The sequence below is a fragment of the Pogona vitticeps genome, chromosome 7, assembly GCF_051106095.1.
Source record: "Pogona vitticeps strain Pit_001003342236 chromosome 7, PviZW2.1, whole genome shotgun sequence".
NCBI lineage: Eukaryota > Metazoa > Chordata > Lepidosauria > Squamata > Agamidae > Pogona > Pogona vitticeps.
The window spans coordinates 13747016-13768391 of record NC_135789.1 but is presented as its reverse complement, the minus strand read 5'-3'; the positions used below and the strand labels follow the sequence as shown (position 1 = coordinate 13768391).

Here is a 21376-nt window from a genome sequence, read left to right as displayed (position 1 = left end):
TATGGTGGCTTCTACTATTGTGTTTTTATCACTTCTAAGAGTGCGAAGCTGGCATACGTAGTTATTCTCCTGCCATTTTCCCCCTTCGCTGACTCACAGCAACCTTGTGAGGGTGTCCCGGGCTCAGAGAAGGCCCAAAGCCAATCCAGGGAGACTCCTGTCCAAGAACCATAATTTGGGCCTTAGAGGTTTGAGTGGGTACCCTCCGGGCTGCGTCCCACCTCAGCCAGACCAAGATGGGCATCGGAGTGGCTTCCAGAGGCTTGGGTGTTTGGCTGTTATTGTTCCCGAGGCACAGCTATTCAGGCAGAAGGGGGCATATGGGAATTGCAGCTCAAAACATCTGGGGTGCCCCAAGTTGTCTGCCCTCGGCCTGATCTCCAAACTCTTGCTGACGGGGAAGTTGGCTTTGGAAGGCCAACTTGCCCCCCTCCCAGTTGGAGTCGGACAACCGGTGGCTCTCCAGAGGTTCCTTGGCTGCTGCTCCCATCCAGGCATACGTGATGTGTTTGGTGGGGGCAGCAGACCTCCAGAGACAAGAGACGTGGTTCTCCAGGGCCGTGGCCTCAGCTTTGGGTCTCCCAGAAGGTTGTTGTCTGGACAACCGAAGCCTCGAACTTCTGGAGGTCAGAAGCTTGAGGAAGGACCGTTGTGAACTGATTTAGGAAGGAATGCCCTATTTCTGGGGGTAGGTGGTAAAAATGGCTTTCCAGAGACCTGCCCGTTGAGTGACAGCCTTATTGCTGCCTAGCATGCACAAGAGAGCTTCTTGCTAATCCCCGTGATCGGTTTTGGTGGACCCTGATGCATGGCAACCCCTGAGAGCCGTTGCTCAGGCAGGGTGATGGTCCACTCTAAGGAGGATGTGGTCTCTCTCTCTCTCTCTCTCTTGGATCAGGGATTTGAATTATGGGGTGCCAGCCCTGGCCTGCCTTCTCCAGACCCCAAACAGACTGACCTTTCCTTCTTCTCTGCAGCTCTGAAAGCTTCTCCGTCAAAGAAAGGCCGGAGTGCCTTACTCGGCATCAAGCCCTCAGGCCCGATGGCCGCGTTTTCGGCGAGCCAGATCCCCTCGGAGAAAGAGGAGACCCAGTACGATCTCCGGGGGGCCAGGAGCTACCCCACGCTGGATGACGAAGGTAGCGTTTCTCACCCTCCCTTCCTGAAGCCTGATCCTCCCTCAGTCCTTCTGGACGCTTCTTAAAATTGCACTCCCCAACCCGGCACCCTTTCAGTAAGTCCAAAAACCCCCACTGTCGTTCCCTGGCCGGTTCCTTTCGGGCTGCCTGGGAATGACGGGAGTTGTAACCTAGAACACAAGAAGAGGGCTGGTTTTGGACCGGCTGCCTTTTAAGTTGAGCCTCCGCCTGCCCCTGTGCCCCGAAATAGGCTCACCGCCCACAAATCCTCCTCCCTCAATTTTCTTGCTGTGCTTTCGCAGGTGCTAAAGTTAACCACGACCAGGGGGAAGGTAAGGAACGCGGATCCGCCCCTCGCTTTAGTCATTAGAAAAGAGTGCTGGAGGGGGGGCGGGCAGGGTCCCTTCTCTGCCACCGATCCCAAAAGACAACCGCAGGAACCTCATTAAGAGGTTCGGAAACTTTTTTAGTTGCAAAGGCCTTGCCCCTCCGTTTCGCCTTCCCCGGCCGGGCTGAGTCCTTGAATGTTTTCTCTCTGTCCCAGAAGCAGACCGTCTTTAGGTTTATTGATTCCTTTTTTTTTTTAGACAGCTGTTGGGATGGACCGCTCGGGGGTGTGGGTGGCGGTGAGATCTCTCACTAGGGAGCCAGAGGTAGGGAGTTTGAATTCCCCCACTGGGCCTCGTGGGAGAAGAGCCAGCCTGCCCCCCCCCCAAAGAAAGGAAGGGGAAGCCACCTCTGAGTACTCTCTACCTGGCAAACCCTGGAAAAGGCTCTCCATGAATCAGAATGGACTTGACAGCATATGATTGCATTATTATTATTATTATTATTATTATTATTATTATTATTATTATTATTATTATTATTATTATTATTATTATTATTATTATTATTATTATTATTATTATTATTATTATTATAAGCCTGTTGCAGGCGGAACATATGGACCGAGACTAGAGAATGTCCTGTGGGGGTGTGTGTGTGCAGAGTCTCACCAAGGGTCTCGCCTGCCTTTTACTCCTGATATTTTCAGCTCCAGACTAAGCAGCAATAAAAAGAGAGAGAGTGAGAGAGCTTGAGGGGTCTGGTGGGCCATCAGGCACCCCTTCTTTCCAGGCCTGTCAGCAAGAAGCCATTTATAACTTCGACCTCAAGTTAAACAACCCCACTTGGAGACCTCACCCCATGCAGGGCTGGGCCACAGTGGAGAGAGCAGGATTGGTGCAAGAGACGCACAGGGATAAGGCTGCCGGGGGACTCCTGCCCTTTGGATCTTCAGTTTGTGTTTGTTTCTGTTTGCTTCTCTTTGGTGTGCCTTGCTTTAGGTGTGGCCTTAGGAGTGTGTGTTTATTAGTGTGTACATGCTGTTGTGATCACCAGAAAGCATAGGGTGTCCCGTTTCCTGTTGCTTCTGACATAGCTGCGTCCTTCCTGGTACGCACGTGGTCATAGGGGCTGGTCAGGCCAACGTGAACCACGATCCCTGACTCCTGAACTGTCTTAGAATCAGGGAATAAGGGAATGGGGGCCTCAGAGGCCATTGGGGCCAACCCCTTGCACAAGGCAAGAATCCAGGTCCAAGTGGATCAGACGCACGATGGTCCAATTTTCTCCAGCGTTGGAACACCCAGCACTTCCTAAGGTCATGGGTCCCATTGTCATACTGCTCTAACAGGTTTTTCTATGATATTCAGCTGAAATCTGGCTTCAGTGTTGCTTGAGCCCGTTACCAATGTGTCCTGCTCTCTGGGAGAATTAAGGACAGATCCTGCTGCTCCTCTGTAGGACGACCTTTCAAGTCTTTGAAGAGTGCTATCCTGTCTCCTCTCAGTCTTATTTTCTCAAGGCTAAACACGCTCAGTTCTTTCTGTCTTTCCTCCTTATAGGGCTTGGTTTCCAGCTCCCGATCCTCCTTCTTGCCCTCCTCTGAACTGGCTCCAGTTAGTCGTCCTCCTCCTTCAAGTGTCATGTCCAGAACTGGACACGGCACTTTGAATGAGGCCTAACCGGGGCCAAACGCCAGTTTGCCTCATCTCCAGCACCCTGTCTTGTTCATGTGAACTTTACCCGTCATGAGTTCCCAAGTCCTCATGTCACTTCTGTGTCCCAGAAAGAGTTTCTTTCTGCTGCGAGAGCTAATTCCTCTTATAAAGGCAGAGAAAGGCCTCGGGGGTATTTGCTGAACAAGCAGGCCAGCTGTATCTTGATGGTGTTAACAGCATGCCACGATCCTCCTCCTTCCATCTAACGGAACACTCAAGCCGCTTTTGAACTTGCAACTGATTCGGATTTTTTTCCCCTTTCTCTCTCTCTCTCTCTCTCTCCTTGCGGTCGCTGCAGGCCGGCCGGATTTGCTCCCGTGCACTCCTCCATCTTTTGAAGAAGCCACCACCGCCTCCATTGCGACCACGCTCTCATCCACTTCTTTATCTGTGCCTGAAAGGTCTCCTTCCGAGTCTTCGGAGCAGCCCCGGTATAGGTAAGACTCTTACCGTAAGAGCATTCTGTGAGATCTCCTCCGTGCCGTCCCTCTTTAATTTATTTATTTATTTATTTATTTATTTATTTATTTATTGTATTTATACCCCGCATATCTAGTCATTTCGACCACTCTAAGTTTAAGATTGTGCTTGTGGCCGATCTCTCTCTGTAGGTGGCGAGGGGTGGGGGATAGGAGGAGGGAGATGATGCTCAACCGGAGTACTTCCATTGGAGTCAACTTTTTTTTCCCTTTCCAGGCGGCGCACACAGTCCTCGGGGCAGGACGGAAGGTGAGTCACACCTCCAGCTCGTAAGAAATAAGAACGAGTTCTAGCTGTCCCGTTCTTGATGTATAGTAGGACCCCCGTATCCCCGGAGGATCGGTTCCGAGCTCTGAGGTGGATACTGAAAAATGTGGATAATAGTGAACACTGTTTTAATAGCAAATGCCATCCATAGTGTAGTCTCTGCCTTCCTCTGGTGGCCAATCCCGATAACGTCATCTTTAGAAAAAACTGTTTCTAGGATTTTTGTTTAATCTTTTAAATAATATTTTCAAGCCGTGGATGAATGAATTTGCGGATACAGGGAGTCCTGTTGTCTGGCAGTGGTTCTTAACCTTTGTTACTCGGATGCTTTTGAACTGCAACTCCCAGAAACCCCAGTCAGGACAGCTGGTGGTGAAGGCTTCTGGGAGTTGCAGTCCAAAACTCCTGAGTAACCCAAGGTTAAGAACCAGTGGTCTGTAGCACTGCCTGTATTTGAGAGGTCTGTGAACCGCGCCAGTGGGCCTCGAAGGGGGGGGGGGTTATAAGAGCCCAGTAAAAGAGCAGCGGTATTTTTCCTGAGCAGTTGGGCAGAAGAACCCCCTCCAGCCCCTCGGGGAGGGAGAACAGTCAGGCCGTGAAAACAACCCCGTCGGTCCTTATTGCTTCATGCCCTCCCGACTCCACAGGTCTCACGAGCAGGTCCGGGCCGCCGCCGCCGACCTCCAGCAGATCACGGTGGAGTTGAAACCCAAGAGCAGCCTTGAGATCGTGGTCCCCGACGTGGCTGCCGGCGGGTGAGAGCATTGCTGCAGCAAAGGGGAGAAACTGGGAGCTCCTCCACCTCCACCCTGTTCCTTGGGGCAGCTTTCCAAGCATTGAGCCGTGTTAATTCCGTGTCTAACACACACCACTCACTTCTGAGAAATCTCCGTGGTGGTGGTTGTTTTTCCTCTGTAAAGCCAAGGATGGAACCGGGAGCCCTGGGCCCCCGAATCGCCCCCTGGTTTCCCTCTGAAGGCCGTACCCCCCCTTCCCCGCGATGTGACCGTTTGGCAGAAACCTAGCGTGTCTGCTGGCTGCCACGGCCACAAAACTGGAAACGGCGGAGATGCTTTTCTTGCGACGCGATCACCAGAAGGAAAGGGCTTTAATCTTAAAACACAGCGGCAAGTGTTAATCGACCAGCCCATTCTCTCGATCACAGGGTCCGAATGCAAACAGCCTGGCTCGGCCACTTCGTGACTTTCAGTTCAAGCCACCTGGCCAAGGGGCGTCCTATAGAAAGAGATTTCGCAGAATCGGAATTACGGAGCTGGAAGGGGGCCTGTGAGGCCATCGAGTCCAACCCCCTTCTCTGAACCGTCTCCGCTTGGCCAGCCCCCTTTTCTTCAAGTGTTGGGTCCAGAACTGGGCACGGCCTTTTAGGGGAGGCTTAACCAGGGCTGAGCAGAGGGGAGACAATATCCCTCCAGGCCTGGAGCCATTGGGGACCCTGAGAAATCCGTGGCCTCTTGCCAGCTCCCAAAAAGGCCGGGGCTGCTTCGGATCCCACCCTCACCCCCTCTTGGTTCCTTTCCAGGGAGGCAGCCTCGTCGGCGTGTGCCGCCACACTCTCATCGGCCGCCGCCGAAGCCGAGACGGCCAGCCAGGCCTCTGAGCCGGCCAGCCAAGCTTCCGACGAAGAGGATCTGCCCGTCCCCGACATCTATTTTGTGAGTCCTCTTTTTTAAAAAAACAGTAAGGTGGGTTCTTTTCTGTCCTGCCACCTTCCAGCTCCTTTTCTCTCTGCCTCTGCTACGGCCCGTTGCCCACCCTGCCCCGCAGGCTCTCGAAGGGAGTGGGTGGACCCAACATGAAAGACGCCGCTCCCATCCTCTCATTGGCTCAAGGTGTCTGATCTCGGGCAGCCGTGGCAGGCCGAACAAACTTTTTTTGGGGGGGGGGATTCTCAGATTCTCAAGACGATTCCATCCCCCGTCAACAGGATTCCTGCCGCTCAGAGTCAACTAACACCTTCCTTTCCCCCCCTCCGCAGCCGGAAATGAGTTCAGACGAGGAAGTCTAGGGAGGCCGAGATAGGGGAGTAAGTGGCCTGGGGTTTTGCACGGAGTGTCTGGCTACATGGCGTGACCTTGTTCGGGAATTGCTCTCTGACTTTTCCACAAGCGTTGCCCTAAGGGGGATCCACGCTCCTCTTTCCCCACCCACGGACATGCTCTGACCCGGTCTTTTTCAAAGTCCAGTCCTTCCAAGGGAGAAAGCTGCTTTCCGCCCGAGTGGCAAAATAAGGACAACTGGACCTTCACGGGACCCAGGAAAGCTTGTGGGGTGTTTTTTCTCCCCCAAAGTTTCCCCTAAATTTCAACGTTGGCCCTTGCCGATGGCCCTTTTTGGACCCGAGGAGCCGAGCCCTGTTGCTCCAAATTCCCTCTTTCACAGGGTGGAAAAACCCGCCAGCCTAGCTTCCGTCTCTCTGCTGTTTTATCCACCCCACAGGCACCCAGGTGCTTTGATGTCCCGTTCATGCTGAATTCTCCAGTGACCCCGCAGAGGGAATTTATGGGCTGTTGGGGGTTTTGCTTTCAAAACGCGGTGTGGTGTGGTTTAAAATGCATGTCGACTGAAAATGCAGCCTGTCTTTGTGATTTAAAAAAAAAAGACTTCAGTTGTTGAGTTGCTTCGTGCCTTGGAGGTTTCGGATGGTCGATGCCCCTTTGAAGCAAATGGAAGGAAGGGCGGCCGATGTTTCCTGCCCCCCTCTGTGTGTGTTTGTGTGTCTTCTTTTGCATGTGTGTGTGTGTCGGGGGGGCATGCCTTGTGGGGGTTAAGAGAAGTGTGGCCCTGTTCTGCTTCCCCTCGCAGATACACCCCGAGGGGGCCTCGAAAGACTCTCTCCTTCCACCAGTCACCCCCGTCCACCTTTCCAGGCTAAAGAGGCCTTTCGTTCCATTCCTGGAGGTTTTGATGACTGCTGTGAACTCTCTTTGTAATGGGCAAAGCCTTTGAGCAAGCGTGTCACTGAGTGCCCTGGAGGGTAGACCCACGTTGCCGCCCCACATCCTCCTACAGAGCTGGCCATGTGCATCCAACCTCCAGCATCCTCCTCATGCAGCTGAGCACCAGCAACATCCTTCCCCCCCCCCCATGCAGAGCCTCCCTTTTGGGTTCTTTTTCTCATGCTCACATCTGCTCGCCTGTCCCGATTTCATTATATTTCATTTTCCTTTTGCTCATCCTTTCTCACCATCTCCCCCCTTTCTTCCCCACCCCTCTTTCTTTTTTTTCCTTCCTCCTGTCCTTCCATCCCCATTTCATTTGCCTCCCCGGGTTCGTGCCGCATCCAGTTCACAGACGGAAGGTACTGGATTTACTCCCCCCGCCTGCGTAGGCTCCGGGCCGCCTCCATTTCCTCTGGGGATGTAAGTGGACTCAGCCAGCGGAGAAAGTGACCCCCAGGCCCAGCTTGGCAATGCCAGGTTTGGAATGGCGATTGCGGGCGTGGCCCAAGGGGGAATAACTGGACTCTGTTAGGTGTGGGTTAGTCCCACCTAACAAATCCAGTCAATTTATTATATTTGGTATATCTGGTGATCCTCGCCAGCCGCTTTAGGAAATTGCCTGGGAATTTTCCCTGTGCAAAGTCTTCGCAGTGGGAGCAAAAGACTGACTTGGTGTCCCACTTAGTGAGTTCATGACATTTCTGTGTGCCAGGACGCACACGCTTGTGGCTGTGGTGGGTTTCCGTGGGACGACACGTGGACCTCTGGCCACTGGGCTTCCGAAAGGATAATGCAGAGGCAGGCAGGGGAGGTGTGCAGAGCGAGTCAAAATCAAGTGAAGCTCTTCCCCTTTGTCAGGAAGCATTACAGGGCTTTGATTCTCTCCTGCTTGGCAAACAAGAAGCAGGCGAGAGGTGCGTAAAACACCAGAAAGCAGAGAGAGCGAAGCTTTTCTCTCCTTCCGTCATTATCCTGCAGCATCCCCCTTGGATAGGGCCGCTTCATACATGGTTTTGTCAGGGACTATGGAACTCCCTGCCACGAGATAAGAATCCTAGAATAACAGAGTTGGAAGTGGGGCCTCGAAGGCCATCCAGTCCAACCCCCCTCTGCTCAAGGCAGGGATCCCAAGTCCAAACGAATCAGACCGACTGGGTGTGTGTGTGCCCTGTTTTCTCCAGCGTGGGAGCGCTCATCACCCCCCCCTCCTGACATCACGTGTCTCATTGTACTGTCTAACAGTTAGGAAGTTTTTCATCCTTTTGGTTTTGGGAGAGTCAGAAGGACCCCTCTTGGCGATTCAAAGCTCCCCGGCCGTTGAGCGGGTCTCAGAGCCACGCAGGAGGCACGGTTTTGAAGCGTGAGCACCTCCTCTAGGTCAGGGGTCAGCCAGCGGGGTCTGCGGGGTTCGGGCTGGGCTCTGTTTCCATGCTTTCTCTTTCTCTTCCGTCCTGCTGCGGTTCTCACCTCTGTCCTATTCTTCCCACGTTTTTTCCTCCTCTCTCTTTTCCTTTTTCTCTCTCGTTCCATTTCTCTCTGCCCTGCCTCGGCTGCCACCGCTTTCGCTCTGCTTTGCCGCCCAGCCGCCGACCGACGAGAGGAGCTGGGTGTATTCCCCTCTCCACTATACCGCTCAGATTCAGTCAGTCTCCGACGAGGAGAGTGACACAGTAAGTGGCTTTTAATACACCATTTTATTTTAGAAAAAGGGGGAAACGGGCCGTAAGTTTGGGCGATGGAAGTTGAGTCACTCCGAGCCTGCCTGCAAACATCACAGGGTGGTTTTCCCTCTCCGGCAGCCTTACTCGGATGGCTTCCAAGATCTTACAGATTCAAGATCTTGGAAGTTACAAGTTACTCTTAGTTCTGCTTCCTGGGACAGGCTGATTTTTAGTGGCGGGTTGGGGGGAAGAGTACAAAAAAGGACCGTGTTCAAGTTTAATTCAAAGCTGGGTGAGAACAGCTTTGTTGTATTGGACTAAGATTTTTCTATTTACTTTTAAAGCACGTTCCTAAAATGGTTTTACACCCAGTGGGCCTATTTTTGGGGGCGGGGAGGAGAGAGGTCTCGATTAGAACTCTCCACCTCGGAAGCCATCATCTGTTGTCCAAAAAAAAAAAAAAAATCAGAGAGCGCTTGGAGAACCTTTTCTCTCTTGTTTCCCTGTTTGCAGTAACTTCTATGCAAGACCCTCCCCTCCCAGAGAGGAATCCGCGCCCTTCAGCCGCCGAGCCCAAGCATCCCCTTCTGGCCAGCCCTGTTGCTCCTTTGACCGAGCAAGAGGGGAAATGGAGGACTCCCTGCCAGTGTCCGGCCACCTTCCAGGACCCCAAAACCATTTGCCAGACAGACGGAGCCACCTCACTTCTTCCTCCCTTTCCCCTCCAAATGTGTTTCCCCCCCCCAAGCAGATCCTGACTCAGGAAGGGGTCCTCAAAGACCCAGCTGGGGCTGTGAACTCTGGATAGTGACCGACGTATATATATTATTTTTCCCAAAGTGCACTACTGTAGCCACCCAGCTGTATGTGATACTGTGAACTTTTCCAAACCCGATTATTTATTTTGTTTGTCTTTGCACGGACTTGGCACAATTGTGCACCGGGGTGGGGGTGGGGGGAGAGAAACAAGCAAAACTTAGTTTACTGCACTTTGCAGCGTGGGGGGGGCAACCCTTGGAGTGGGTAACTCTTTTGGAAGCGGGTGTCGGTGGCCAGCCCTCAGCCAGAGAAGCGGCCACCATCGCCGGCCCCAAACCTGGAGCCTCCATAAGAGAAGCGAGCCGTCGGACGGACAGGCCGGGAAGAGCTGAAATCTCCAGCCAAAACCCTGAAGCCTCTTTGTCTGTTTTGGGACGGACGTTCTTGCTGAGCTTGAGGAAGAAGCTTCTTTGCTTTCCACTCGCCGGAGGTCTTGGCTTCTTCATCTGAAGGCATCTCCATTCCACTGCAACCTTGGACCTCCGTCTTTGGGATGTTTCCACGTAACTCCTGGGCCCGCTTAGCAGCCCCTGCTCCTCAGGAGAACATCGCAGGAGGTCTTCCTACAGACTCGCCCACCTCCTGCACTCCTTCTGTGATCCCGCTTGGCTTCCGGGCCCGGCTGGGGAAACGAGCCGCTTTGGAACTTAAGAAGAAGCCAGCTGGAAAGCAGATGACTTTGCCCGAGAGACAGAAAGGGACGATCCCGCTTCTGGCATTTTTTGGGGAAAGCCTTTTGAACATGCTGTGCTCAGCAGGCGCCGTGGGGAAGAAGAGGGGGGGTCTCCCAGCCAAGCCATCTGGAAGCCCACGTGTTTGCGCCCTCGAGAAGACAGATGTGTTGCAGTGCCTGCCGCTTGACTTACACATGGAAGCGAGAGCTGATGGGGGTCAGTTACCTGTGGGACTGGCAGGCCCCTTCACTTTTTCCAGGGAAGTCCCGCCAAAAAAGAGCAGCATTTCTGTTATAAATCCACCCACTGTCAGACTGGTAAAACCAAGGCCACGCTAAGCGCTTCCCGTACTTCATTCTTCTCCCCCCCCAACCTCCTTTTTGATGTCGTTTGCTCACTGTGAACAAAACATTCTCTTTTTTAAAAAAAGAAAAATATGACGAGGAAAGTTTGAACGCTTCATCCTCAGCTCCTCGGGAGGCGGCCGCGTATGGAGGGCTTTCCCACCAGATAGAAGAACACCCCCCCATCAATAACCTTAATGTCTTTTGCTCCCCAGAGAGGTAGGCCCATCCAAGGACTCACTTCCCTTTCTGCTGTCCCGTTGTCTTCCGGCGGGCTTCAGAGCGAGAGCTGGCATGAGCCACGGAAAGAACCCCAGGATCTCCCGGCAGAAAGAGAGGACCACGGGGCATGAGCCCGGCACCAAGCCAGCATCCTTCCAAGAAAACAGCGTTTGCAATCTGAATGGGCTCGGGTTTCCATTTTGAGGCATTGCCGAATACCCAGGTTTTGCTGGAGCGCTTCCCGATCTGTCCCTTCTCGAGTGTGGCCGAGAGGGTCGTCCCTGATGTGTCGATCTGAGTGAAGTCACAAAATGGAGACGAGGGTGGCGCTCCAACCTGCCTCTGGCTTCCTCCCGGGAGCAGCTTCGGGCCCTCTCTCTCTCCTTCTTCTTCACCTCCTCGAGACCCATCACCCTGCGCCATTGGGCGTCCCCAGAAGTCTCGACAAGCCGCAGGGCAGAATTGACGGTTTCGGGGCAAGGTTTCGCCCCCACCCCCCGATCCGGATATCCGGACCCTGAAGTGAGGCTTTTCACATTTACGGCGCTTCTTGGCCACCAACCACTGGCTGGCAGCCTACATCACTGGGATGCTCAGTTGGTTCCCCCCCCCCCCCCAATGGAGAGACCCTCTGCCCTGCCGTCGTTGCTCTTGAGAACCCTCGGCCTGACTTGTGTTTTCTGGGACTTTTCCCCCCCAAAGACCACACTCCACCTCTCCCAGAGAGAAACACCGGCATGCATTGCAGCTGATCAGACTGTTTTCGGGGTCTACATTAGACCTACCAGTGTGTATATTGTACATTCTATATATATATATATATAAAATATATATATATAATATATATTTTTTTCTCATTTTTTGTTTTTGTTGCAAACAAAAAACCAAGGCATTTGGTTTTTTTTGTTTTTGTTTTCAACATCTGTACTCCGTGTTAACCTATCTTTGTACAAAGTGATGTGTAGAGTTTTTTTGTGGGGGGGCGGGTGGGGGGCAGAAGCGCTAGTAAGACTGTTAATGATGGTGTCTCTCCTTTTCGAACCATTTAGTTATAAACTGCTTGGAGAGCCTCTCAAAAAGCGCAAATCTTTGTGTCTTACGAATATGTGACCGCTGTCTAGTCTTGGGTTGGTTGAGACCCAAGGTTATTTTTCCCCCCTCTCTTTATTGTTAGCATCATAACGGAGGAGGAGGATGCCTCCCGGGAAGAACGTCTGGGTTATGTTCTCCTCTCCCCTGCTGTCAGCAGTGGGGTTTTTTTGGGAGGGGGGGCTGTGTGAGGACTGCACCCCTTGGCCGTCCCGCCGAAGGACAGCAGGCACTCGGGGGGGGGGAGAGTTTCTCAGGCGACAACTCCCAGAGATCCGTGCGGGGGCAGCTAGCGGAGAAGGCTTTTGGGAGTTGTAGTCCAAGAACATCTGGGGACCCCGGGTTGGGAACCACCGTTCTGGAAGAGGGTACACAGCAAGAAAAACACACCCACACCCCCCGAGTCTCATTACAGATCCCAGTGCGAGTATTTCATGGAGGGGGGGGGGGTTGATGGTGTTGCGAAGAATCGCTCTGAAAATGTGTGTCGCTTCTTCCACCCACATCGGGGAAATGCATGGCCTCCAGCTGCTGGCGAACCCCTGGGCCCATCCTTCCCTCGCCTTTTGGCCAGGCTGGCTCAGGGTGATGGGTTTTGGAGTCCAACCCACCCAGGATACCTCATCATGTTCCCCCTTCTGGTGGCCTTTCTCCTCCCGGCCTCTCCTGCTCTCCCCCTGAGTGCCTCAGGCGATGGAGGCCATGAGCCCCCCCCAAATCGGACTTGGTGTTTGCTCATTCCAGGGTGGGGGGGGTCTCCCTGCCCTGCCACTGGCTTCCCTCCCAGCCACCAACTTGGCTGACCTGTGGGGCAAACAGACCAGGTCCAAATCTGGGTGCAGCCGGGTTTTCTTTGTTTTTTGTTTTTATTTTATTTTAAATAAGATTTAAGCTGTATCAGGCATGGCTGTCTGTATGCCATCATTTTTACTGTGTAATTTATTGTAAAACAATTATTTAAGAGAATTTCCCGTGTTTTAAAGTTCTCTTGCCTGGTAGTAAACGGACAATCTCTCTAAGTTTGAGGTTCTCTCTCCCTCTTCTCAACCCATTTTTCCTTTTTGGAAAGGGGGACTCAAACCCAGATCTGTGTGAGTGCCATGCAGAAAAAAAGAGTCCACACTTTCTTGTATGCAAAGGCCTCCCTTTGGACATTCCTTCCCCCCTCCTTAATTTTTGGAAATACTGTATCTAATAAATAGGAAGACAAAATCTCTGTGGGTTATGTTTTAATTTGGCCTTTTTCCGTTTTCTTCTGTGTATTAGGTTGTAGTGATGTTTTCCGATCAGTCAATAAATACAGTGGGATCCCTATATTTGTGGGATCAGTCTGAAAATAGTAATACTGTACTTTGAAAAGAAAAATCTATATTTCTAAAGATGAAGTTCCCAGAATCGGCCACTGGGGGAGTCAGAAACTGCTATTCCTCGTGTTTCCTCTAATCCACATTTTCCAGCATCCGCAGGGGGATTCAGAACCAATGCCCTGTGGCTATGGAGATTTTACTATAATCCTGTTTATGTCTTCTCAGGACTAAGTCACATTGACTTGATCCTAGATAACTATATACTGGATGATATACTTTCCAACTTTGTCTACAGTACATACTTTGACTATACAGTAATTACTTAGGAGCCTCTCATACAGAGGTATGTATAATGTTTTTTGCTTTCCATCAAGGAAGACTTTCTTTCCAATGTTCTCGCAGGCGGCTATGATATTGTAGAGTCGGGAGGGGCCCCTGAGCGTCATTTAGACCAATCCCACCCTGTAACATGAGCTTTGCTCTGAGAAGCTTAACTTCTCTGTGCCCCACTTTGGACTGCGTTGTGGTTGAACTGCTTTAAGAGTCCTGTGGCTTAAAATTCAGGATACGCCCACAAACCGACCCACCTCGCTGGCTTTTGAAACGTACCACAGGGATCCTTGATGCCCTCTTCTGCATCCAGGGTCTCAGCTCTTAGGGGGAGGTGTTGAGAAGCATGTGCACCCCCCCACACACAAGTAGCAAAAAGAAGACGACCAATCCCCAAATCACAGAAAATCTGGCCGACCATGTCTTGAAGCAACACAATACCCATTGCGGTTCAAAGAGCCCTCCTGTCCCCATACGGTTGCCATATCTGTGGGATCAGTATCCAGCATTTCCCCTCCCTGTGGTCTGAAAATATTAAAAGGAAAAAAATTAGAAATACTGTACAGTATGTGTTTTCAGGATGTATTTACCAGAACTGGCCACTAGAGGGAACCACAGACCATGTCTTGTTGAAGAATGCATAGCATCTCCTACCTCTAATGGCTAGTTCTGTTAATACATGGTCAAAATACATATTTCTAGATTGCTTTCCCCCTTTTACTATGTAATCTGTAGTGTTTCCTATTATCCACAGTTTGCGACATCCGCAGGGGCTTGAAGCCAATCTTCTGTGGATATAGGGATCCTACTGTATTAGGAACGCCTGCTTCTTGGGAGGAAAGCGATGACAAATCTAGACAGCATCTTAAAAAGCAGAGACATCACCTTGCCGACAAAGGTCCGCATAGTCAAAGCTATGGTTTTCCCAGTAGCGATGTATGGAAGTGAGAGTTGAACCATAAAGAAGGCTGACCGCCAAAGAATGGATGCTTTGGAATTGTGGTGCTGGAGGAGGCTCTTGAGAGTCCCCTGGACTGCAAGGAGAACAAACTTATCCATTCTGAAGGAAATCGACACCGAGTGCTCCCTGGAAGGACAGATCCTGAAGCTGAGGCTCCAATACTCTGGCTATCTCATGAGAAGAGAAGACTCCCTGGAAAAGACCCTGATATTGGGAAAGTGAAGGCAGGAGGAGAAGGGGACGACAGAGGACAAGATGGATAGACAGGGTCATCTAAGTGACCAACGTGAATTTGACCCAGCTCCAGGAGGCAGTGGAAGACACGAGGGCCTGGTATGGTCTAGCCCATGGGATCGTGAAGAGTTGAACATGACTTAGCGTCTAAACAACAACAACTGTATTAGGAAATCCAGAGTCTCAAAGCAACCAACTCTGCCACAATTCAGAGGGGTGCTCCGCCCTCGGACCTTCTCGGCTGTGGGGTTTGGTTTGGTTTTTTCCTCCAACGTGGGCGACGCCGTGGCTGACAGCCGTCCTCCGTCCGTCCCCAGCCCCTGAAGGGAAGGACGATCCAACACCGTCCCTTGGCGCGCTCTTCTTCTCCTGCCTTGAGGATGAGATGGGGAAACCACCCTGGTCACTTCCTTGAGTAACCCTTTTCTCTCAAGGTCTCGAGCTGAAGAGGAAGCGTCTGGCCTCCAACCGTTGGCTTCCCCGCGGACTCCAGTTCTGCTTTGCGCTCTTCTCGGGAGGAGATCTACGTTCCAAGGTGTGGAGGGAGCCGCCCCGGTTTCTCTAATCCCTGTCTGTTTCCATCAGCTGGAGGAGGAGAGCGAACAGAGGTCCCTGGAGATGGAGGGAGACTTTTGGGTGCTCCTCATGAGGAGGCCGGTGGCACTCCTGGTCATGCTTCAAGCAGGTAAAACGAACCATCGAACCATGTGTTGCAGTGGGTTGGATCCAGCTTAGGAGGAGAGCTTCTGTCAATCCCCGAGGGTGGGGTGGGGAAACCAAATTGTTTTAAGTCTTACATTTTGCATTCCTAAATCCAAAGAGGAATCTCAATGAGGCAACTGCAAACCATTTAATCAGTGTTCCTTTGAGGGAAAAAAAACTTCAGGGCTAGTTTCTGGGTGTTTCATTTCCTTTAAGAGGTGTTGTTTATGGTAGAGAAAGTTGCCTTTTATTATTTAAGTGCCAATATTTAAAAGGCTTAATTCTGGGGCTGGACCGGTAAAAGAGAACAGACCACCACATGAAGGTAAGTCCCAACCGTTCCTTAAATAATAGATCAAAATGAGTGAATTCCATTCAGTGAATTAGCCTGAAGGACTGGATCTGATTTTCGAAGGATCGTTAAAAGTTTTATGAAATAAAAAGGAAGGGGAAAAGGCAAATAATGACTAATCGACCCCTGTCCAAAGAAACTCCATTAATATACACACACTCAGTGCCATTTGTTGTCCAGAATTAAAGAAGAATTAAGGACTCTTCCCTCTGAGAAATCCATTCAGTTCAACAGCGGTCATTCGAGGGTCTTGTGATACATCAAATAAGTTTGTATAGGTACACAAATTTTTGAAAAACAAGGGGGGAAATGCAGAGAAGGGCCTCAATTTAGTCAGTTTATATGCAAAAGCCCATTATATTGGGCTCAAAAGGTTGTTCCTGAGTCATTTCAGGTCTGATTCTCTCCCGTCATCCTTCCTCTTCTTCTACCATGGTTTCCCTCGGAGGTTTCCTCATGCAGTCTTACATCATGCAACCGTTTTCATTTGATCCTCAGGCAATCTCTTGGTGTGTTTTTTTTTAAAAAACTTACAAAGGTCTCCAGCGAATTGTTGAGACTGTAAGTGCCAGTTAATGAGTGGGTGGCAAGGGGTGGTCTTCTCTGGAGAACTTGAAGCTGTTCTCCTCTGTAAATCCTGGGACCATCCCGGTCAAATGAATTGCAGGCAGCTATTCTAACATTCACCTTTTTTGTCTTCTAGGTCTTTGGTTTGCCACCGGCACTTCGGGGAGCCGAGTTATAGGGGGCTGGGAAGCGAAGCCCCATTCCCGGCCTTTTATGGCCTCCATCCAACTGAACGGGGAACATTTCTGCGGCGGGTTTTTGGTGCGGAAGAGGTGGGTGATGACCGCGGCCCACTGCGACATACCCCGGTAAGTGAGAGTCGAGATCCGATCCGCAGCGCCCAAAGCGTTTGGGTCGGATCTGAAACTGGGCGGCGGGTTCGAATCCTGTTGCGGTGGTGCAAGTTATTCATCGTGTGAGTGCTCATTGAGGAGATGAAAAAGGGGTTGTCTCCGCTGGGGGAAGACGTGAACCCAATTCTGCTCTGGAAGTCCGTGCATCTTGGCAGCGCCGCCGGAGGATGCTTAGCGACATTTTTATTTATTTATATATTTATTTTATTTTATTAGATTTTATACCCCGCCCATCTAGACTGGGTCTACTCTGGACGGCATTACAAAATTTAAAAACAATAGAACCAATAAATATGTAAAAACCCAAGATGTAAAAATGTAAATATTGAGATGCATTTAGAACTCTGAAACATAAATAATTCCTGCCTTCCGAAATGTGGCAGACTTTAGGCCCGTTTAACTCCAGTTCCCAGCCTGGTTAGGGAGAATGGGAATTGTAGTCTAATCCCTCAAAATCCAGAGACCTAAAGCGCGGAGTGATCCCCATAATCATAATCAGTTTTTCATTTGAACAACAAGAGGCACGTTACGCAAAGAGATACCCAATAAAATAGAATAAACCAATTTTTTAAAAAAAGCTCCCTAAGCGGTTCTTGTTTCCCTGCCTTTTTTCCCCATCTGTCGCCGCAGGCGGACGCCCTCCGTTCTCGTGGTGCTGGGCGCCCACTCCCTCAAGATGCCCGAGGCGTCGCAGCAAATCTTTGGCGTCGCGGAATCGCTCGCGCATCCGCAGTATGACCCGAAGACCGTGCAAAACGACATCCGCTTGCTCAAGGTGAGTGCGGGGAGCTGGATCCACCTGCCCCTGCCACCTCGAGTTGTCGCACCACGATCCCAGGACTGTGGCGTCGTGGATAGAAAGTCGGGCTTGGGAGAACTGGGTTCAAATCCATCTCGTGATTCCATTTTCGACCAAATTCATTTGTGGAACTGAGATTTAATTTCTGGCAATATGTCAGATTTGCAACATAATCTTTAATGTAATTAAATTGCCAACACAATATGAAGTTAGGGGCTCCTAAACCTCAATTATTATTTTTTGAGATTGATCCCATCTCATCTGATTATTCCTCAGTTTCTTCTCTCACCATTTGTGTGTTGTGTTTTGCTGGTCCTTTCACTTTTCTTCTCTAATTGTTAATGGAAGCATCGTTGAACTCGGGTCGAGTCTCTAAACTCACAGCACCAAACATGCTTGGGGGGGGGGCAACAGGTAGACTCTTCTTGGCTGATGCTGTTCTCTCTGGGCTCCCTGGAGGCTCTACTTAATTAATTTGCTTCTCCGGGTTTAAGGATTTAAGAATTCCCACTTTTAGCCTGTAAACCTCCGGCTGAACAGATGAGTCCAAACTTGGAAGGTTTGTAAGTTTTCAGGTGTATCCAAAGCCAGGAATGGTGTGCCTATAAACCTGTGGCTTGAATACAGTGCTTTGCGCCTCTGAAGAAGCATATCAGCAGAAATTCATGCCAGTAAAACATAATCTTCAGGAGGGGGGGGTCACATGTCTCCCTTCTTGTGATCACTAGATGGCAGCACATGCCTCTGGAAAACACACTCTGCTAAAGCCATGCTCTGACACTTCTAGCACTGGGAACCACCTGTTCTGGGTTTTGGGGGGTTTTTTTGCACACCGATTTTGCACACTATGGACGCCACACCCAGGAATTAAAATCTGGAAAGTAGGGTGTTTTTTTTTAATTCCAAGAGAGCAATGAAGAACAAAATTCTGGACACTTACGGGTGGTGCCATGTAACCTATAGGCATTCTGTGTGCATTGGATGTTGTGTTTCTGAATTTCACACCAACGGCGTTTCACTGGCATTCACATTAGCGCCGGGAAGACTCTGAGCTTTTCCTGAGTTAATTTAATGCATTTTGCTCTCTGGCCTGGTCTTGAAGGGACAGTGGGGAGCCGTAAGCCATACAAAAGGCCTGTTTTCGGTGCAGACGAAAATTGCTAGGATGGTTTTGTTGATATGGATCAGCTGGCCAACTGCCTGTTGGAATAGGATACTAATGTATGCAGCAAGTGATCTGAAACCGTAGCTCTCCATCTTGTCTTTTCTAGATCTACATCAAACCCAAATGGTGAGCAGAGTCTTGACTGCAGTGCTGCAGTTTCCTCACTGCGCCATGAGGCTGTTAATGGCACAGGCTCTTCGTGACAAGAACCTGTGTTTCAAAATCTGCAGTTATATCATCATGCGACAAGGCATGGCAAGGAGAAATATGGAATCAGAGCTTCAAAGTGTTACTTCTGGGGACAGGAAATTGGGACGGGAAATTTTAATCTCCTGGAGTCCCCCAGCCAACATGGGCAGTCATCCTGCCTGGTTTGAAAATGAGTTATTTAATTTCCATCTCATTGTGTGTGAGTGGGGCAAACTCTCAAACCTAAAAAAAAGTCTTTAATTTCCATGTCATTATGTGAGAGTGGGGCAAACTCCCAAATCTAAAAAAAGAAGTCTTTAATTTCCATCTTATTGTGTGCCAGCTGGGCACAACCCAACATTTCAAAAGTAAGTCTTTAACTTCCGTCTCATTTGTCTGCCAGCTAGGCACACCCTGAAATTTTAAAAGGAAGTCTTTAACCAGTGCAGTCTCTCTCTCTCTCTCTCTCTCTGTCTCTTGTTTTGTTTTAAACCAGTGCAATCTCTGATGATATCGTCTCCTGCTGTGCAGGTAGAATTGAGCATCAGGATTTGGGCCAACGAGTGGGAACAAAATTATGTTACCATGGTGAAGGGTGATAATTTCTAGTGACTTTTCCAAATTACTACAGCATTTTTATAGGCAGTCTGGACATCTTTGCATTTAATTTCACTCTCATCGATCCAGAGGGTTTGGTTTCTTTTTTTTTTTTTAATGACAGAAGGTAAGGAAAAGATAATGAGAAATGTGCAAGTAACCCAATAAATTTCTTTGACAGATAACAGGAGTAACAGGAAGTCATGGAACAAATTGCTTTTAAAAAGTTAATTTTCCAAGCAGTGGTTCTCGAATCCAACCACTAGTGGGCGACAGAGATGAAATCGATGTTAACTTGGCTTGCGTTTCTGCCCCTCCAGCTGAACGGATCCGCCGTCTTGAACCCGAGCGTCCATCGGATCCGGCTCCCTCCAACCAACAGCGACCTGACCCCAGGCGACACATGCCAAGTGATCGGCTGGGGAGACGTTTCAAATTTCGGGACCGCCCCGACCGCACTGATGGAAGTCAACGTGACCGTGATCGAGAGGAGTGTCTGCAATGCCTCCTGGACCGGCCATGTGTACAGCTGCATGCTCTGCGCTGCCTACCCAGGTCGCCGTTTGCGGGGTTTCTGCTCGGTGAGCTTTTAACTTTCTCTCTCTCCTGGATAAAAATCATAATATTTGTGGATTTCAGAGAAAGACGTTCTGTTTGAGACTGGTAAATGGGCTGAAAAGTTCTGAATGTTGAGTTAAACTCTGCCAGCCACGGAGCAGAATTGCGGGGATTTTCAGAGCAGAATATCTTCAAGAGTAGTCCACCCCTTTTTCTCATTAGCCGCCGCCTCCTGGTGGCTTCCCGTATTCTGAGCTGGTATTCTTTAGACACAGAGGGTGTTGCCCTCTTTGCTCCCTGGGCTACCGACTCCAAAACTCATCACGGTACCCCATCACTGATGCACTTTTTTCCCCACCTTTTCCTTTTTCCTCCAGGGGGACTCGGGGGGACCCCTCGTGCGGGGAACACGAGTTCACGGCATCGTCTCCTTCAACAGCAAGAGGTGCGGGAACCCCAGGTACCCCGACGTCTACACCCGGATCTCCCGATATATCACCTGGGTCCGCTATGTTGTGCAGATGTTTTGACTGGCAGGTCCCAGGGTCTGCTGTATCCATGGTCTCCCTTATCCACGGCCTGGGAAATAAATAAATAAATAAAACTCGGACATCCCCCTGTTCCCAAGGTGTGTCACTAGGACCAGCCACGAGATGCAACTGAAGATAGGCTCTGTGTAGATTGAACATCTCCTGGGGAAGCAGCTTCAGGTGCGAAAGAGAATCCATGTTGGCGGGGGGAGCAGGTGCAGAGAGTAGGGCGACCGTCGCTGGTTTCAGGGAAGCCTCCTTTACAACAAGGAGGGCAGGAAACCTGTTTGGGAAGACCGGGCTGGGGCTTCCTCTTTCAACCAGGCACAGAAACCGAAGAACCTGGGAGTGCTTCACTTATCCGCTCTTTCCAGTATCCGCAGGGTGGGGGCTTGGAACTCCTGCCGCTTTGGGGGGTGCTGGCCTTCACTGGAAATGTTGAAACAGGGCTTTGGTGTCCCATCTCCTCGGGATGGTTTGGCTCCCGTTCCCTGCACTGGCTGTGGGCTCGGCTGGATGACCTTGAGAGGACCCCTTCCACATTGAAATCTTCACGATTTGGCCAAGTCTCCTCTCTGCAGCCCCTCTGGACCTTTAAAATCTGCACACACACACCCGAGTGGCCTTCGTGGCGTGCTGCTTCCACGCCCACCAGCGTCCGCAAGGTCTTGGCAGGAGGGGTGCTCAGTGCCGCCAGCGAGGGCCAGAGAAAGGGGAGAAAGCGCTTCCATCTGTTTCAGCTTTTCCGTCCCAGCTGGAAAAGAAAGACAGGGCAAGGAAGAGAGAGAAGGAGGGAGCGAGACCCCAGAGGGGCTTTAACAGCCCTGTTGTGTTGTTTCACAAAGCGACTGGGGCTTAATGATCTCCTGATGTGAAACCTTAGCCACTCTCGCCGTCCGTGAAAAGTGGGAGGCAGGAGCTGCAGCCCGCTTGCGTGAGCGACGCGCCAATCCTTTTTCTGATCAAGCCAGGGATTCGGAAAGGGCGAACACAGGAGGAAGCGTGTGTGTGTAGAGGCTGGATGGGCCAGTG

General features: G+C 50.7%; 2 protein-coding genes across 7 annotated transcripts in view; both read left to right on the top strand.

Moving 5' to 3' along the window:
• The window catches only part of PIP5K1C (phosphatidylinositol-4-phosphate 5-kinase type 1 gamma), a 31774-nt gene extending 18862 nt beyond the window's left edge, over positions 1–12912 (top strand). Inside the window, exons 12-20 of one of the 6 annotated variants that reach the window (XM_072977953.2) lie at positions 978–1139; positions 1442–1471; positions 3483–3621; positions 3881–3913; positions 4579–4686; positions 5472–5604; positions 7237–7311; positions 8475–8561; positions 9066–12912. In XM_072977953.2, coding sequence (XP_072834054.2) covers positions 978–1139; positions 1442–1471; positions 3483–3621; positions 3881–3913; positions 4579–4686; positions 5472–5604; positions 7237–7311; positions 8475–8561; positions 9066–9068 — 770 coding nt within the window. In that variant the 3' untranslated portion in view covers positions 9069–12912. The remainder of the gene's footprint in view (positions 1–977; positions 1140–1441; positions 1472–3482; positions 3622–3880; positions 3914–4578; positions 4687–5471; positions 5605–7236; positions 7312–8474; positions 8562–9065) is intronic. The other 5 variants (XM_078379055.1, XM_072977954.2, XM_072977957.2 and 2 more) reach the window with 5 other exon arrangements.
• An 892-nt stretch (positions 12913–13804) lies between these two features.
• On the top strand, positions 13805–20428 carry PRSS57 (serine protease 57). Its single transcript, XM_020780951.3, has 5 exons — positions 13805–15217; positions 16290–16461; positions 17137–17281; positions 19577–19837; positions 20192–20428. The coding sequence occupies exons 1-5, from the start codon at positions 15151–15153 to the stop codon at positions 20342–20344; spliced, it is 798 nt and encodes a 265-aa protein (XP_020636610.3). The 5' UTR covers positions 13805–15150; the 3' UTR covers positions 20345–20428.
• The last annotated feature ends 948 nt before the right edge of the window (positions 20429–21376 follow it).